Raw genomic sequence first — 18,901 nt, forward strand, 5'->3', positions numbered from 1 at the left:
TACTAGAACAGGCAAAAAGCGATGGGAGGATGCTTGCAATAAGTGTAACCTCTGGCAATCACTTGAGGTAGCAGTCCAACCCATCATTCTTTTGCCCACCATGCCAGCTCATATAGGAGCCAGCTATATGTAAATCAGTCTTGACACTGCTCCAATTGTCCAGCCCAAACTGCCTATCATGCGCTCTGCAAACTGGAATACAAGCAACCCAAGACCAGTTTCACCCTGATTGGGGCTCTTTGGATGGGTGTAGCTTGGTTCCAGTGGCACAGTGATCAAGGGACCCACGTCTGGGCATACCCCTGGCCACATCGGGTGGTACATCAAAATAATTCATTAGGCCGCAAGAGTTCATTTTTTATCCACACTTAATACATGGGCAATTATCAGTAAACACCTCTTTAATTGAGAGACACACGTCGTGTCCCATTATGTTTAATCCTCCGCATTGCTACAAACATTTGAGGTACATTGCAAAAAACACTGAAAAATGTCAGTAGCTTTACAAATTAATAGCAAACATACTAAAGTGGACAAGAAAATAGTACCATTGTGGACAACTGAATAGCACCAAAGACTTACTTCTGATCTACTCGTTGCTTTTTCATTCATATCTTTTATGCTCTTTGAAAATACTGGTTTTAACTCTGACATGCCACCTATCCCCTTCCGCTGGCTTACTCAATCAAATGTTTATCAATTAGCTACTCCACTCTGTTTTGCCGATTTAACTCTTTGGATAATCTTTATTCGGAATATACTATATGCAGACTATCCTGGCTATCTGTGGTTGCTGTATCCATATTCCATTACCTACGTTTAGACACACTTACTGATGCATCTATAATACATTCATGCTGTGCTGAGTTCCGTTTTTTAAGTAAAGTTCATCAACCTTTAAGGCCTCAACAATATTTCTAAAAAATAGGATGGCGAATACTGAGAAAACTTGTCAATGAAAGTGTGCCTGTTCAATGTTTATTCACATAATAAAAAATATGCTTTTAGGCTCTTTTGCACATCAGTGCTGGTATTCCACTTTTTAAAAAATGGAGACTGCAGGACCTACCCTGGCTCATGTTCCGCATATGTATGGGCACTCTTTACAGTGTAAACCAAGAAGTCCAATATTCTATTTCTGATCCTTGGCGCAATCGTTGTAAGGGTAAGCTAGTGTTTTGCAGCATTTATGGTACTGGAACAAATGATGGATGAGAAGTTCATTTTATTAGAGAAAATATATGGTAATAGCGAAGGCCAGTACTGTATACGCTGAGTTATCAAGCAGTCCTAAAATCCTGAGAGCATGTGGAATTGTTTGGTAGTCTTTCCTCCAAAAATTGATCTCCCTCAGGGGGTGACTGTACTGCACATCTAGTGGTGTGTTGAGGATGTACATCTTGTTCATTGGTGTCATAAGAGGTATTTTCTTGAGCATACTTGATAATGCATCTAGAGCACCACCGACATACATGAATAGAAAAATCGAGTTTTAGGAGAGAATGCGAGAGCTGCAGAAAATCACAGCCAGGAATCAGTCCAGAGAGATTCACAGGCATGCCGCTGGTTACCTCACTCTTTACTTTGGTCTACAGTCTTGGAGAGATCACGGCAGGCACCTCCTGGAAATCATGCAAGGTTCTGATCTTTTAAATCAAAAAACTAAAGTATTAAATGTCAAGAACACTAAAAAGAAATGGAAAATTATTAATAGGTCAATAAAATCACACCATACATGACATCAGTGATGAGAATCGCAGTTCCTGAGATCAATAACTTGAGCACTGCCGGCCCTGAAAGATCAAAACCCACAGTTGAGCTTCGTCCTAGCAGCTCACAGGCGCAAAAGCGGGCTTGCTCGTCATGGTTTCAGCTGATCAATCATAGTCTCGCTGTTGAGCACCATGATCCTGGGTGCCGACAGGAATAAAAGATCCACTTAAATCTCCTTCCATACTCCGAAGAGTTCTCAGAGCCAACACAAAGCAAAACAAATTAAAATAAAATAAGCATCACTCACAATCCAATTAACGTGGTTTTAAAAGGCTCTCAGGAGTTTGGCCAGTGTTGCGTCCATCACCATCCCCTTTTGTACCGCAGTGTTGCTAGTGTGCCATTTATGGAGCTCTGCTGCTTCGCACTTGAGATACAGAGCATGGTCGTCTATCCTGATGGAGCTTTGAAGCGGCGGCTTCTCCCGGCATTCCAACAGCGACACGTTCTCTCTCATTGATTGTTGCACCCTCCAGAGGGCCTTCTTCCGGTTTCATTTCCTTTCTCGGACAGGCTGCTGCTGCTGCCTGAGGAGCCCGAGGAACCGTCTGCCTGTTTCTTGCGGCGCTTGTCGAGCAGGGGGTTTGCGGAGACGGTCAAGTCTTTGATTTTCACCTGATCGTAGTCCACTCTCATAGTAGCTAGAGCACTCGTCATTTCATCCTGCAAACAAAGAATCCCTCATTAATTAAAAGACTGAAGTGTGCAATGTAAGAATATTGTTGACAAAAATATCATCAGCCATAAATAGAGGCCCTAGTGGCCCAGTTACTTTGGATATGTCTGGCAACTCCTGTTATTGTACATATTGCAATCAGTTTTGTGATAAAGATCGACAGGTCAAATTTGACGATATTTGTTGAGGGAAAAATGAGCCGTTTGAACCATAACAAGTGGATTTTGGTGCGGTAAGTACCAATATTCACAAGTTATTCCCAGAAAATCGAAATTGGGTGACATTTATCACACCCAATAACTTCCGGATTTTGTAAGTGCGACAAGTGTTACATCAATTCCCAGGCCACTTGAAATCAGGGACATAGTGCCCTTAATATCATGTATTAACATGGTTTTGATTTTATATTATTGACTTTGCTATTCAAACGAGGTGACATTTTTGTAAACAATATTTAGAAGACGTTTTTTGTCAGAGCATAATTAGTACATGATATCCTAGACTGAAACTGGCGCGCATATAAAGAGCGTTTTTCCTTATTTCATATTTTTCTCTTATTCACTTCCATTTTTATTAAGTGTCTGGTATACACCTGTTAATATTTTAATTAAACATGTACCTGAAGACAGTGCCCCTTGCTCTAATCAATACCACCTATGCAAAGACATCGCAAAACAGTAGAAATTTTCTACAAAAACGCACCAATTTGTACCAAAATGTATATGACCATGTTTGTATCCATCTGACTTAACTCTCCTCTTTTTGTGCCCTCCCTGCGTGCAAGGTATGCCTCCGCTTTCTCCGCTTCCAAAGCAGGGGGGTGGTTTGCTCAACAGCAGCTTGTGAGTCATTTAGAATCACAGTTATGAGCCCTCGATGGGAAAATAATCACAGAGTTAAGGAAGCCACTTTTGCGATTCCCAGCCTGCCGTTGACAACCGTCGCTGACATTCACCATCACTCTAGTTGTGAATGCTAAAAGACTGATCGGTCATAGGATTGGCTCCAGCTTCTTTATTTTAACCAGTAAAGGAAGAAAACAAGCAAATGCGAGGTTTGGAAAATGTTTGCGCTTGTGCAAATAAATATTGGAATCTAATTCAGTTGGGAATAGCCAGTTAAAACAGGGTGTCTTTTTCTTGGCTGTTTCGAAAGCGGATGCGCTATGCATATTGGTGAGGAGCTCCCATTTTTTCAACAGTCACATGTTGCAGAACAATTGAGGAAAGAGACAGTAGTTGACAACAGCCGAAAAGGTTTTTAAAAAAGTTGAACAAAACAAGGCTTGCAAATGCAGCTTGCTATATGTCTAAAGATTTTCCAGTAAAGGAGGAGGAACGAATCTATGATGGTGGATTTTAGAGTTTCTGAGGTCTTAAGAGTCTGGACAAAAATGAGATTTAGTGTTGCATGGAACTCTGTTAGACAACTGCATGTTTCTAGTGGTTCTCTCTAAGCTTTATAGGGCAATTACATTTTCTAGCTGGATCAATCTTTGTATAGGACTGGAGTTGAAAGGTAATCCATAACTCGCATGTTTCCACATTAAAACAATTCCTGTGACAGTGATGAAATCTCGACCCTTCAAAGCTTGCAGGAATCCCGCTGAAACTTGGACACCCTCAGGGGCTGTGCTCAGGGGCAGCGCCTTCTGTGACTTGTTGCGGTCCTTGAAAGGGCTCACCGGGGCCTTGTAATGTTGGCCGTTAAGGTGACCGAATATCAGCTGTTATATCAGAAGTCATTATATCATGGTAAGTGAATTGAGATTACCTTTACATCAGGAGTTCATTTACTTAGCATCCATTAAAGTCAAGTTTTGTTTAATAACTCTGTATACATACACAGGTATATAAGTATGATTTTTACATTTGTGTATGTGTATGTGTATATATATATATATATATATATATATATATATATATATATATATATATAAAATAATGTTTTGGTAGGTTTTTGAAAATGTTTTAAAATGTATAATGGAATCTATCTATCTATCTATCTATCTATCTATCTATCTATCTATCTATCTATCTATCCCAATACTAATGCCTTCCAAATACACACACACACACACACACACACACACACACACACACACACACATATATATGGATACCTTTCACACATATATAAACATGTATGCATATATAAAAACTATATATATTAGAGTCCACATTCCAGTCGGAAAGGAGGCGGGACAACAATTAGAACAACGGATAATTTATTGAGCAAAAACAACGCGTTTCGGCCGGAACGGCCTTTATCGATAACGGATTGTTTTTGCTCAATAAATTATCCGTGGTTCGAATTGGTGTGCCGCCTCCTTTCGTACTGGAATTTGGACTCTAATAGATATACTGTGGCATCTGCCGCCACGGCTGGCACCAACGATTCATTGGCAGGCGTACGGCGTAACAGGCAGACATCCTGGAGATTATATATATATACATACATATATATATATATATATATATATATAATGTAAATGCCTTCGATTATTTGTGCTATTTAAGGTACATACTCTGTTGTATATTTTCTCTGTTTGAAACTGCCAAGAAAGGTTTAGCTGCCTGAGCAAAAAAATAAATGACTTCCACATCCCCAGATGCTTTACATGCTTTCAAATTACTAGTAAATGGTCGGGTGTTCTTGTATTGTTTTATCTTTTTAACATTTGTTCTTATTAATGATATTTTACACTGCCTTCGTTTTCCTGTTTTATATGGTTTTAAGGGTTTTCACCCCGGAAATGAACATGACTGATAGATTGAGTGTGCCACAAAGTGGATTTATCAGAAAACGTTCAGTTCACGACTGTGGTGGAGACATAATTAAAGTCAGAAACGGGCTGTGCATGTTTCTTTTGGTTAACACACTAAGAGCCTGATTAGGAGTCTGGCGGTCCATGGATTGACAGACTAGTAGGGGAGTGGCGGTGGTGGTCCCCCTGCTGACCAATTATGACTAGCGCGGTAGGACCACCATTGCCAGAGAATGGTGATGTGGCAGTCAGGAGGCCACAATATGCTTGGAGGGACCACTGCGGTCCCGCCAAGCATATTTTCGAGTTTCCTCTCCGCAAACAGTGTCTTGGAGATTCCTACTCCATAAACACAATGGCGGAGAGGAAACAAATGGGGCCCTCTAGGACCCCCTGTGCCTTCTCCACATGTGAATGCACACAGGGGAACAACATGTGCCCCCCCTGTGTGCATGCACACCAGTTCCTGCACAGCATGGACTTTACAGGCAATGCCGTGCTGGAACTGTTTTTAGTACTCTGTAGGAAGGCGGAATCTGACTGCATGGTTACCTCCACTTTTTTCCTGGTGTTTTGCTGGTTTTTGACTAGACTGACTGGGATCCTGCTAATCAGGACCCCAGTTTATCTGTGTTCATCATAAATTGATTGCATGTACTTTAGGTGCACTCCAGATTGGATTCTGGGTTGCCCTTCTAAGTCCCTAGTATATGTTATACTATGTTCCCAGGGTATAGGTACCCCAGAGGCCTCTCAGGGGCTGCAGCATGTATTATGCCACCCCTGAGAGATCATTCAAAATGACGCTACAGCAGCCTGCGTAAGGTGGTGCATGCACCCCTTACTTAGATATAGGTTCACTATATCTACTCCATATCACTGCACATATAAACCTATCAGTCACCCCTATGGCAGGCCTTATCAATCCTGAAGGCAGGGTGCTGGGTTTTATGTGAGAGGGTGCACCTGCATGAGCAGAGCCACTCTGGAGCCTTCGGAATCTATTTTCCGGGGTGGTTTGTGATGCAGTCAACCATATATACTTAAGTGCATTATAACCTGCCTCTGATCTACTAGTGGACCTTCTGTCACTCAACATTCGATTGGTGAATAACGAGCCGACCCATGACAAGGGACACCTCTTAGATCCCGTCCTCACTAATGATGCCAATATTACCACGAGTCCTTCTTTGCCACTGCCATGGACCGATCATTTTTTAATCCCCATTTCCTGGGAGTCCCCACTGCTACCACCCAGTCCGCGAAAATCAAAGTCACCGATAGACGTTGGCACAAACTTGTACCCTCCGAATGGTCCTCCATTCTCTCCAACTCTATGCCATCGTTTTCTTCTGATGCTATCACGGCCGATAAACAGTTTAGCTCCTGGATCACATCCTCATTAGACATACTCCTCCCTAAAAACACCACCCTCAGACACACCAAACGAATACCCTCGGCCCCGTGGTACACTCCAGAGCTCAAGTCGCTTCGGCAGGACTGTAAAAGAGCTGAACGCTCCTGGAGGATGGAGAAACCCAACACCAATAAGGATGCCTATCTCATCTCCTTATCAGTATACAAATCTGCTATTGGTAAGACAAAAAGTTTGTTCTTTCAGGAAAGAATTGAAAAAGCCGCTTGCTCCAGTAAAGAAACCTATAACATCCTGAAAGAACTTATCAAGGTTCCCGATCCCGTCCCGAGAAACCCCCCAGACCCCAAAGCTGACCAGGAAAATTGCCACCAGCTAGCCAGCTTTTTCCAAGAAAAAAGTCAAAAAATCCTTAATTCCATCCCTCCTTCCATTCCGACCATCATTAGCGATCCCCTCGACACTCCGATTTCCCCTAACTTAACTTCTTGGGGGCAAATAACCACCGAAGAAGTCGAGAACACGCTAAAAACTATCAAAAGCGGATCTCCTAGGGACCCCGCACCATTACGGACCCTCAAGGAAGTAGCTCCCATCATCATCCCCCCCCTCACCCCTCTGATTAACGCGTCTTTTCAACAGGGAATCGTTCCCCTTAATTGGAAAGCGGCAGTTGTTAAAGCGCTTTTAAAGAAACCCTCCTTGGATCCAGCGGAATTGGCTAATTATAGACCAATATCCCTCCTCCCTGGGACTAGCAAGATCGCCGAGAAACTGGTGAACAAGAAACTTTCCCAGTTTCTTGAATCTAATAATCCGCTAAAAAACTCGCAGACAGGTTTTTGCCCAGGACAGGGCACTGACATCGCCCTCCTGGCGGCGGTGGAGGAGGCCAGAGCACTCTTAGACGAAGGAGGATCAGTGGCAGTGATCCTCCTCGACCTGAGTGCGGCCTTCGACACCGTCAACCACCAACTTTTGATCAAACGGCTCAAGAAGGTAGGAGTAGAAGGCACTGCTCTATCCTGGCTTTCCTCCTTTCTGGCCTAACGGTCCTTTCAGATCTGGGAGAATAACACCTGCTCCTCAGAAACACCCCTCCAATGTGGGGTGCCTCAGGGCTCTTCCTTGAGCCCCACTTTGTTTAACATATACATGGCCCCATTGGAGGAGGTTGTCACCCCGTTCGGAGTGAGCATCGTCAGTTATGCTGACGACACACAATTAGTCGTCTCCCTATCCCACCCCAGTCAACAACCTGCGGACTTATTCAACTGCTTGACGCAGATACAAGAGTGGATGAATAACTCAGCTTTAAAGCTGAATGGATCAAAGACGGACATCCTCCTTCTGGGTCCAAAAGGTCTCACTTTTCCCTTGGACATCTGGCCACCCTGTCTGGGCCCCCCCCAGACCCAAAACAGGAATTAAAAAGCCTGGGAGTATGGATCGAAGCCGATCTCTCATTTACCACACAGGCCAAAAAAGTAGCCGGTACCTGCTTCGGACTACTGAAATCTACGAGAAAGATCCTGCCCCTACTTCCACCCACATCGCAAAGGCTTCTTATCCAAGGCCTCATACTTTCCTGGCTCGATTATAGCAACGCAATCTACTTGGGCGCACCTGAAGCAACTCTAAACAAACTTCAGAAAATCCAAAATGCGGCGGCCCGGATCCTCACTAACACCCCGGCCAGAGCTTCAGCCAAACCTGCTCTGAAGCTCCTTCACTGGCTCCCAGTGAGGGAACGAGTGATCTTCAAAGCCTTATGCCTGGCGCATAAGCTTTTGCAGAATCAAGGCCCTCCGATTCTTAGAAAATTCATAAAACCTTACAAAGCCCCAAGATCCCTTCGATCGGACATGGAGTCCCTTATCATGCCCAGATTCAGGAAAGCTCGCTCGGGTGGAAGACGCTTCTCGGTCCACACCGCACGCCTCTGGAACGCGCTCCCCCGAGACCTTAGGAAAGAACCCACCTTCTTACGTTTCAGGAAACGGCTCAAAGCCCACTTGTTCCCTTAATTTTTTTATTTTTTTTTTTAACTCTCCTCCTTCTGAAACCTGCTTCCCACCCTTATAGCCGCTGAACCCACTGAGGTAGGGATCTTTAGCGCTGGGATACCTCAGGGTGACTACGCGCTCTATAAAATGTTTTAATAATAATAATAATAATAACCTCGCGGTAAATGCTAACTTTAAAACGGCTGCATGGAAACATGTCGTGTTTGCTGTGAAACACCTTGGAATCATACCTCCCTGGTGGGGGGAGGTATGATTCCACCCTCCTAGAGGGGAAAATGTGACAGGGCTACCCGGTACCAAGTCAAGTCAAGAAAGCTTTATTCGACGATTGTCATAAAAGCATAAATATACCATACATTTACAAGATAATACATTTTAAGATATTTTAAGATGATTTAAAACAATAAATAAATAGAGATATTTACAGAATGATTGAGCAATTCACGGAGAGGAAAATTAATCAAGACAACATTTTGCTCCTAATCACCCATGCCCTGCCGAGAAACTTTGCAACAGATATATAAACAAATGAAGTTTCAGCAGATCGTAAAATACGAACTGCCACCTTGGTATTCCTGGTACCCAGGGTCCGGCACATTGGTTTAAGCCAGGTCTGTCGAGGGATTATATAAGAAGGGCATTGGAACAAAAAGTGATTAACAGATTCAATAGATGCAGTACAACCAGGACAATTGAGTACATTTTCTGTGGACCATCTAGATGTAAACTCTCTTACTGGGAGACTGCCAACTCTGAACTGAAAATAAAGCTTTCTGTCCAAAGGACTGGTCATATCATCCCAAAAGGGTGCCAAGGAAATGGTGTCCTTAAAGTCCAAGAAGATGCCTGATAGTGAAAGCGGTGCTGTCGATCTGAAAACTCTGGATGCTACCATTTCCCAGTACAAAGCCTTCAGGACTTGTTTGGTGGGGAAACAAGCATTTTGAGGATCATCCCACAGGTTTTTTAGGCCCAGGTCCCGAAGCGACTCATAGATCCTACGGAGCCACTTGACCTTTCGGCAAATGTCCAGTTTGATAATGTCCATGAGGCCAAGAGCAAAAAGCCTAAGTTCGGGGGTGACCCATAAACGCCGCCAGTATAGAATAGGGCGGAAAGAGGCAATTAATGCTATCGGTCTCATACCAAGGTCATAGAATAGGGGACAAAGGGGAGTACTCTGAGGTAGACTAGTTAAATTTCGAAGGAAATTATTTTCAGAGGTAGATAACTTATATACATTTTCAAAACCCCACAGTTCAACTCCATAAAGTGCAGCTCCAACCACTTTGGCATCATACACCCGAAGTGCAGGATCAATGGGTTTGGTCAGAGATTTGGCATGTTCTTTGCTTAGAGCACCAGAGAGTTGGGAGTGCTTAAGAGATGCCAAATTAACCTGCTTTTTCCAACTCAAATCATGCTGGATACAAATGCCCAGATAAGTAAAATCTTGGACCTGGTCCAGTAACAAACTATTCATAAATATCTTACATTTAAAAGATTTTGGTTGATTAAAAGACATGAATTTAGATTTTAAAACATTAATTTCAAGCCCACGGGCTAAACAGAACTCCTCGAACAATCCTAAGGACCTCTGTAGGCCACTCGGGGTTTTTGAAATTATAAGGCAATCGTCGGCAAACATTAAAATAGGAATTTTCGCACCTACCAGAGAAGGGGCATCCACTTTCGCATCTATTAATAGTTTTGCTACGTCATTGATATACAAGGAAAATAAGGTTGGTGCGAGGACGCAGCCCTGCCTGACCCCCTTTTGAATAGGGAACTGCCTGGTCACTTGTCCAACACCACCCCATCTAATCTGCGCAAAATTGTCTAGATGGAGTCTAGCAATTAAAGAAACTAGAACAGCTGGCATCCCCAGGTTGTCTAGGACAGCCCATAGGGTATTCCGAGGGACTAGATCAAAGGCTGCCCTAAGATCAATAAAAGCGGCATATAGGCTGCCTCCCCCCAGGTAAACCACCTTCCAATAGAGCATAGCAAAATGCAGCACCTGATCGATGGTGCTTATTCTTGCTCTAAAGCCGGCTTGTAGATGGGAAGGGATTGCATTGTCTAGGGCCCAATCCAACACTTTGTTCAGGATCAACCTGCCTAAGATCTTTTGTGTGGTATCAATCAGGCTGATAGGACGGTAGTTAGCAGGGAGAGACTTGTCCCCCTTCTTGAACACTGGAATAATTTCTGCTCCCTTCCAGGACGTCGGAATCGGAGCACCTCTAGCAATCAAATTGGCTAAAATTAAAATGTAGTTACCCCATGACTCACTTTTACAGAAGAAAATATCAACAGGAACTCCATCCATCCCAGGAGCCCTCCCAGGAACCAATGACTTGAGGGCAATAACAACATCACCCAGGGTAAAGGCATCTTCATTGTAAAAAGTATATTGATAATTTGAAGATGGGCACGTGTTTTCGTCAATGGCATATAAAGATTCAAAATGCTTAACCCAATCATCTTGTGACACCCAATTTTGTGGTTTATCAGGGTTACCTCCAGCCCCCCATTTAAAAACTGACCAGAATCGTCTCATGTCTTTATGGGCACCTGCTTCCCTGAGTTCCTGCCATCTTTGGAGGTCCCACGCTCTCTTGGCTTTAAAGATAGCTTGCTTATATGCATATCTAGCGGGACGAACTAAAGAGATGTCACCAGATTTCAGTGCGGAGCCCAAATTAGCACGAGCTTCTCTACAATCGGTAGAATACCAACGTAGTGGGGAGTCGTCATTGGGTTTAGTTTTTTTAATGGGTCTTACAAAGATATCTTTAAGTTCTGAGAAGAAGGTTTCATGGATCGAAGTTCCCAGATTACAATGAGATGCCAAGGGGCACTGGTTAAGTACGGCCCCCATATCCTGAATGGCAAGCACTAATCTATTAAAAATATGAATAAGACATTCTTGACTTTGAGCAACCTTTGCCCACTTTACATGACGCATATCATTAGAAATAACTACGTCTTGATGGAGCTGAAGAGAAAAATTACTATGGGCAATGGGAGTCACCCAAAACGAGGTAGTTAGAGAGAGAGGGTTGTGATCACTCTCCAATCTGGCTATTACTTCCATGCCCTTCAGGGATTCCCATAGATCTAAAGATAATAGGATGTAATCTATCCTGCTTGTACGGGAACCACTCTTAAAGGTGATTGATCCAGATTTATCCTGTTCAGTCCTGCCATTAGTTGCACGAAGCCCCTTGCTAAAACAAAGGGCGTTGATCTGGATTGCCAGTTCAGACCAACGAGTGACAGGTTCAAGATCTAAGCATGGGACACCCCATAAGCCATCCTCAGCCTCCATGATACTCCAATCAATACCAGAAAGGGGTTCAAAGGTTACATTAAAATCACCACCTATGATTACATAGGAGTGGTGGGAGTGGAGAAGCAAGAGTTCCTCCAAACGAGCAATAATATCAGATTTCTTGCCCCCAGTACTTCTAGCATAGACATTGTAGATATCCAGCGATTTACCGTTACTAAGCTTAAGCTTAAGTAGCTGGATATCTGGGTGAGAGGTGGGGAGCTCCTTAACAATAATACCTAGATCCTGTCTAATCCAGGTGGTTAGACCACCTGAGGGACGCCCCTTTTTGCCCTTTACGGCCAAAACGTTAAAATTCAAAAAACCCGCTACAAACTGAGCCTCCAGTAGCCAGGTCTCTTGGAATAAACAGATGTCATAAGAATTAATAAATCGTACCCAGTTAGGATCATTCAACTTAGATTTCAGTCCTGCGATATTCCAGGACAGGAGTGTACCATGCTCAGGGAGGGTTACACTATCTTCTTGGATAAATTCCGGAATATCATTCAGTGGAGTGATCCCTATCGGGTCTACAGAGAAACATTGCTTATCCATACTACCCAAGTTACCAATGTTAGGGACTTTATTAGTCTCTGGGATGCTGTTCAGTGAAGTAATCCTGACAGGATCTATAGAAGCATATTGTTTATCCATACTAGCCAGAGTACCGATGTTAAGGACTTTGTTAGGCAAAAAAGAAGAAACAGGGGAAACCACTAGCCTAACTTCTTTACAAAGTCAATCATTTAAATCTAGGCAGGACTCTCCCAAGGACTGAGGCCAAACACCACCTGAGCTGGAAGATTGAATAGGGGAAGACTTGATTTGGATTGTAGAATAGTCAGGAGGACAACTTCTGAACTCCAGATTGATAAGATTATCTGCTATGGTGGGATCATAAAAAGTGACCTCTATAAGGTCCATCATATTACCATTCTGAGAAATCCTTCTAACTCCCTCTATGTCAGCTCTGATTACAGAGCAGCAACCCCTTACATGCCTGAGCCAATGTATGACCTTGTTAGTCAGAGATTCACTGGTTTCAAAATGGGACCCAGAGGACAATCTTGGGACATTTACCATAAGGACCTTTCGTGGATGAAAAATACGACTGTATGGCCCACGTGTTTGGGTTTGTCGGTAAGGATTACCTCTAGGAGTGATTCCAGTTCTCTCATTAATAAGGGAAGGTCTTCCAGCACGTGATAATACCTGAGGCATACCAGGAGAGGCTCTGGTAGGATGTCTAACCAAGGGTGGGGTGCAAGCAACGGCAAAGTTATCCCTTGATTGTGCTAGGAGACGAGACTGAATATTCACGGGGTGAGCAACATGGGGCAGAATCTTAGCATTAACATTAGATGTTACTGGTGGCCCTTCAGGCACCTCTACGGGGGCCTTTACCAAACCCCTCTCCGAGTTAACAGAGTTTAGTTTAGAATGAATATCAGTAACCATCTTAGATTCACCCAACTTCATAACAGTAGTTGATAGTATATCAATCTTAAATTGCATAGTCTCAATCAAGGAGTGCAAGTTTTTCACTAGAACCAACAAAGATTTTATATCATGTTTGCAGGATTCAGTCCCTATAAATCCCTCGGGTAGGTTAATGGTAGAGCTATCTTGAGATAGAAGAGGACCTATATTTGTATCCAAACGTGCAGGAGAAAGCAGAGCTGGACAACTAGCATCAGTATCAACATCGCTCAAAATGGAAAACCTGTTGCTACATGCAATACCCGGGGGACCGTTGAAATCAGAAGGGGATTTACCAGAGTGAACTTGGCTCGCAACCGTTATTACTGTGGGGGTGATAGGGACCAAAGCTTCGCCCCTTACCCCATTTGTTTGTTCCTCCCCACCCTTTTTCGAGAGGAACATATCCGGAACTGTAACAACACCTTTGGTAGACACACTTCTACCACCAATAGCCGGCAAAGGGGTGGCATTAAGTATTTCCCCGCATTCATCGACTATAACCTCAATGCGGTCCATTACACAGTTACTGGCTGCATGTTGGCGAGCTTTCTTAGATCTAGACTTCCTTATCTTAGAATTCACAGGCAGGGAACGTGAAGAGTCAGATTCTCCCTCGGGAGTTTTCCTTTTACCCATGTCTGGAAGAAATGAGGACAGGTATACGGACCTTGGCGAATCGGGAACACGTTGTCAAGGACCGGGCCGACCCGACCCAGTTCGTCCCCGGACGGCCACAGACGGCCCGCCCTCTGCCCGGGCTCAGCCCGGCGCCGCCCGCGCGCGTCCCGCGACGCGGAGGGAGCCTCGCTCTAAGTAGCGCCTCCGGGCGCGATGTCCGGCGGATGTGGGCGTGGCGGGGAGGGATGCTGGGTCCTGTAGTTTCTCTCCCGACTGCAGCCTCGAGTGGTAGGAGGCGGCGGGGAGAGCTGGCGACCAGGAAATTATGCGGGCTGCTGTCGTGAGCCCAGGTAGGAACAACGCTGAGACTCTGAGATGACCCCCAGCTCCACCGAGGGAGCCTCGCTCTAAGTAGCGCCTCCGGGCGCGATGTCCGGCGGATGTGGGCGTGGCGGGGAGGGATGCTGGGTCCTGTAGTTTCTCTCCCGACTGCAGCCTCGAGTGGTTGGAGGCGGCGGGGAGAGCTGGCGACCAGGAAATTATGCGGGCTGCTGTCGTGAGCCCAGGTAGGAACAACGCTGAGACTCTGAGATGACCCCCAGCTCCACTGAGGGAGCCTCGCTCTAAGTAGCGCCTCCGGGCGCGATGTCCGGCGGATGTGGGCGTGGCGGGGAGGGATGCTGGGTCCTGTAGTTTCTCTCCCGACTGCAGCCTCGAGTGGTAGGAGGCGGCGGGGAGAGCTGGCGACCAGGAAATTATGCGGGCTGCTGTCGTGAGCCCAGGTAGGAACAACGCTGAGACTCTGAGATGACCCGGTACCAGCTTTCTCGACCCTGGCATCACAAAATGGATGCTGCCCTCCTGCGGCTGGACGAAACTTGAGCAGAGGAAGGTCTGACAATAGGTTCCCTGTCACAGGGAGGTGTGACCACCTCCCAGTCAGGCTTTAGTGTATTGGGGCTGGGTGGGTGCACTCAGAGTGCTTTGATGTCTGCACTGGGGACACATTTGGTGTCTCTGTGCATAGTCCAGCTCAAACCGGTTGTAGGAGCAATTTGTTCCTGCTCTGGCGTGAAACAGGATTAAGGACATGGATGTAGCCACCCCTCTGTCCTGACACTCCCATAGGTGGGTCCCCAGAGTTTGTCCCACCCCTTCCTTGGGTACAAGGTAGAAACCCCTGACTACAGGACTTTAGATTTTACCTGGACTAAACTCTGGTACAGAAACCAAGTACTTCGACGGTCTGCACGACGCTGGATGACTGAAGAATCTCCTTTGGAGTAAAGGAGTTACTCCCCTGCAAGGCAGGCACCTGAAACGCATCTGACCAGTTTGCATCTCCCGAGCTCCTGAGGACTCAGAAGATTTCTGCAACACAGGAGGTGGGTTCCCGAGGTGTCTGAGGTTGATCTGTGCTCTCAGCAATTCTGAGCCCGTATCCCCCATAGGGACTGTGCAACCCGAACCCCTGTGCACCGTGTACATTTGCAGCAGCATATGCTCTTTGGCGACCCGAGGCTGTGTTTTCGGGCTACTTGTAGTCCTGACCCGAGCAGTATTTCCACCGAAGAATTCCAGCCTACACTCCACGAGTGTTCCGTGGGCTGGTATTTTGTGATTCAACTGGAGGTCCCTTCACGATCCTTGGTCCGTTGACCTGTGGGTCCCTGTGAAGGTAACTTCAACTTTCCATGGGCTTTCCTGGTTGCTCCAGACGTGCCCTGACTCACCATAGCTTGGAGAGTCCCCAGGAACTTGCTGGTCCTCACCGAAGCATCTTTCCTCTGCCCGCGTGGTTTGCAGTTGCCAAGGCTTGTTGGTGTTCAATCCGGACACTGAACCCCCCCAGCACTCGACATCCTTCGTGGGACAGCTTACCTCCGGACTTTGGTCATCGACGACGTCTTCTGGTTCCCGTGGCTGCAGAGTCAAGCTTCACTTCGTTTCACCTGAAACACCTGACATCGGTGGGCACTCGTCTATCGTGCCCCTAGTCACTGTAAAGTGATCCAGACTCTGTTCCCTCTGCTTTCAGGTTCTTCTCAGCTCTGATCCAGACTTGGATCACACCGGACACTGTTCATCTCCACGGCAGCAGCACTTTTCCGCATCACACCATTGAAAACTACGAAGGTTTCCGACATCACTTGACCCCTATGCACCCGGCTCCTCTGGGATAGGTAACACGGGTATCTCGGTACTCTCATGGGTACTGGCCTTAGAACCTTCTATGTTTAACTGTGTTTGCTTAAAGTCCTCTCCAAAGTGTCCTTAATCTTTAAAATTCCAACCACGACTTTCCCATAGAGTTGTATGGAACTCGCTTATGTATTCTCACACTGCACCCGTCCTCCGTGGGTCCCCTGTGTCACTACCTTGGGTGGTTCCTTGGGGTCCCAGCGACTCTACGTGCTCTAGGAACTGTGTCTAGTTAAGTCGCGGTTGTTATACCACTTTTAGTATATGGTTTGGTCTCCCCCTGGAGCCCACTGTGTATTGTGCTATTTACTTTCGTTCTAGTGATATAATATTGTGTGCTTTGTTCTCTAATCTCATAAAGAGGTTAGTAGAGAGTGTTTAGTAATAAATACATATATTTTATATATTCCTTGTGTGGTTTGCCTTTCATTTGGTCATTCAGGAGGTTATATACTGGTAAAACAAGCTGCTTTACATTCCTTCGAGACTTAGCCTGAAGACTGCTCTCCATAGCTACCACTAGGATAGCTTTCAATAAAGGTTGTCTTTAACCTAATCATCAGTAAGGGTTGTTTGCACTTTAATTAGTGGCAGCATATACCAGGCCAACTTCTCACACTCTCATTGCGGTGCCAATTTTCTGAGGCCCTGCAGTGGGAATGCCAAAAACCAGCCTGCCAGACAGGAGGAAACTTCTAATCCGACAGGCGGCGTGACCACGGCTTTGGAGGTGCAGCAGCGGGGAGGACCCAGCGCTGCACCGCCTAAATCGTAATCAGGCCAATAGCCACAGAGTGCATGTCTACATCTGTTTTTATCCAAAATCAATTTGCTATAATAATCAAAGGCCCTGTAATGTACTAGTTTATCAAATGTCACCCCTCCTCTCCCTAGTGAGAATGAAAGTAATTCCCTCTGGTGCCCAACAGAATGGGCGATCATTTATTCACTTGTTTTACTTGGAAATGAAAATAAGTCATCTTTAGATGTTTCAAAAATCCTGTGTGGGCTGTCATTTATAATTAAATTAAGAGTGTCTGCTTCCCTTGTAATTGTCTGAGTGCGTCCCATCCCACTCCAGTCGGGGTTATTGCGGTTGTGTCGAAAAGCACATTTTTAAATAATTAGGATGAAGTCCAGACTCGTGTCATCCAGATCACGCTGATGCTGTGACTAAGCAATATCCAACAGAATTCCATGTGTGGGTGGAAGCAGAAATGTTCAGGGGAATTATGTTTTTTGCTTTATCTGAAAGGAGTTGGTTCTATATATAGAACTAACAGCAAATGTCTTACTGTTCTTGGTTTACTGCAATTTAGGTATTTGCTGAAGAAAGCTAGTTGAATCTTGTAGGTTGCAGGGTTTGGCTCCAGTGGCTAACTTAACCATTGACCTTCTTACATCAATACATTCAATATGCCTGAGATATTTAAGATTAACACCGGGGGCCTATTCAAAAAAGCATTTTTGTAATACATAAAGTAGTGCTACCTTATGTTCTTGAAAGTGCAATTCACAAACATTAAGCCGGAGCTCTCTGCCTTTCCTATCTTTTCTATCAGTAGATCTCCGCCACTTTGATAGAAATCTTCGCCACGGCACAGTGATGTAAATCACCACACATGCAAGTATAGGTTTTAGTAGTAAATGTGTGAGGGACAAGGGGGTGTGGTGGGAAAATGGGCGATAGGTATTATAGGATACGTTGGGTTTAAGGAAATTAAAGGAGGGGTTTGCAGAGGGACATATTAAATCAAAAACCCTGCCAGAAATGAGGAAGACAATTGCCATTCACTAAATACACACCTATATTTATTTCTTTAGCGCTATTGACAAAAGTGGCTTAAGAGCCTTTTTATGAGTTTGGAGGTTCATGAACGACAGTACCCACGGTCGCGGTCTGAGCGCTGCGAGCTTGGCGGTCCAAACGTCGTTTTATGCAGCGTTCGGGCAGTCGGACTGCCAATTTCATAATAAGGCCCTAAATGTATTCCAGCTTGGAGTTGAAGTTGTGCACCATACATGGCCAACCACTAGTACTGCAACACATTCCCATTGAAATAAATGGAGGTTGGCAAAAAAGCTAACATGTCACAAAAAAAAACTAAAATAAATTACGTTGAATGATAGATTACATTACACTTTATTTAATGGAATTTGTATGTACCATATTTTTTATTAAAATGTCTTAAATGGTAATGTTTAATATACATTATAACATTTTATTAATATATATGATAAATGATTGTTTTTTTAACAATTTAAATCTCAATTAAAATATATAAATTGCATCAGTGACATTTAACACAAATAATTCTGTAAGAGACAAGCGAGGGAAAGTTAACATTTAAATTAATTTAAATCAAAATAAAAAAAATAATTAGTTAAAATGTTATAATGTGGCACTTGTCCTAGGTGAAAAGGAGTTAGAGAAATGGGTTTTATTATTTTCAAAATGTAAAAATATATGTTTTTATTAGTTAAAAAATTTCCTTGAAATTTCTGTAAGGAGATCCCTGCTTCTGTGACGGAGACCTGCACAAATAGGTGGAAAGTCACGAATAGCACCTTTTTGTTTTCAAATTCATATGAATATCGACTCCCTATTTTGAGGAGCTTGAAACTCGGAAGTCAACATCTA

At 44.4% G+C, this 18,901-nt stretch overlaps 1 protein-coding gene across 2 annotated transcripts in view; it reads right to left on the reverse strand.

The window, feature by feature from the left end:
* Positions 1-386: 386 nt before the first annotated feature.
* Positions 387-18,901, reverse strand: part of MAPKAPK3 (MAPK activated protein kinase 3) — a 316,126-nt gene continuing 297,611 nt past the window's right edge. For both annotated transcript variants that reach the window (XM_085625130.1, XM_085625131.1), the window contains one exon: positions 387-2,436. In XM_085625130.1, coding sequence (XP_085481256.1) covers positions 2,227-2,436 — 210 coding nt within the window. In that variant the 3' untranslated portion in view covers positions 387-2,226. The remainder of the gene's footprint in view (positions 2,437-18,901) is intronic.

This window comes from Triturus cristatus, chromosome 9 (assembly GCF_964204655.1).
Source record: "Triturus cristatus chromosome 9, aTriCri1.1, whole genome shotgun sequence".
Classification (NCBI taxonomy): domain Eukaryota; kingdom Metazoa; phylum Chordata; class Amphibia; order Caudata; family Salamandridae; genus Triturus; species Triturus cristatus.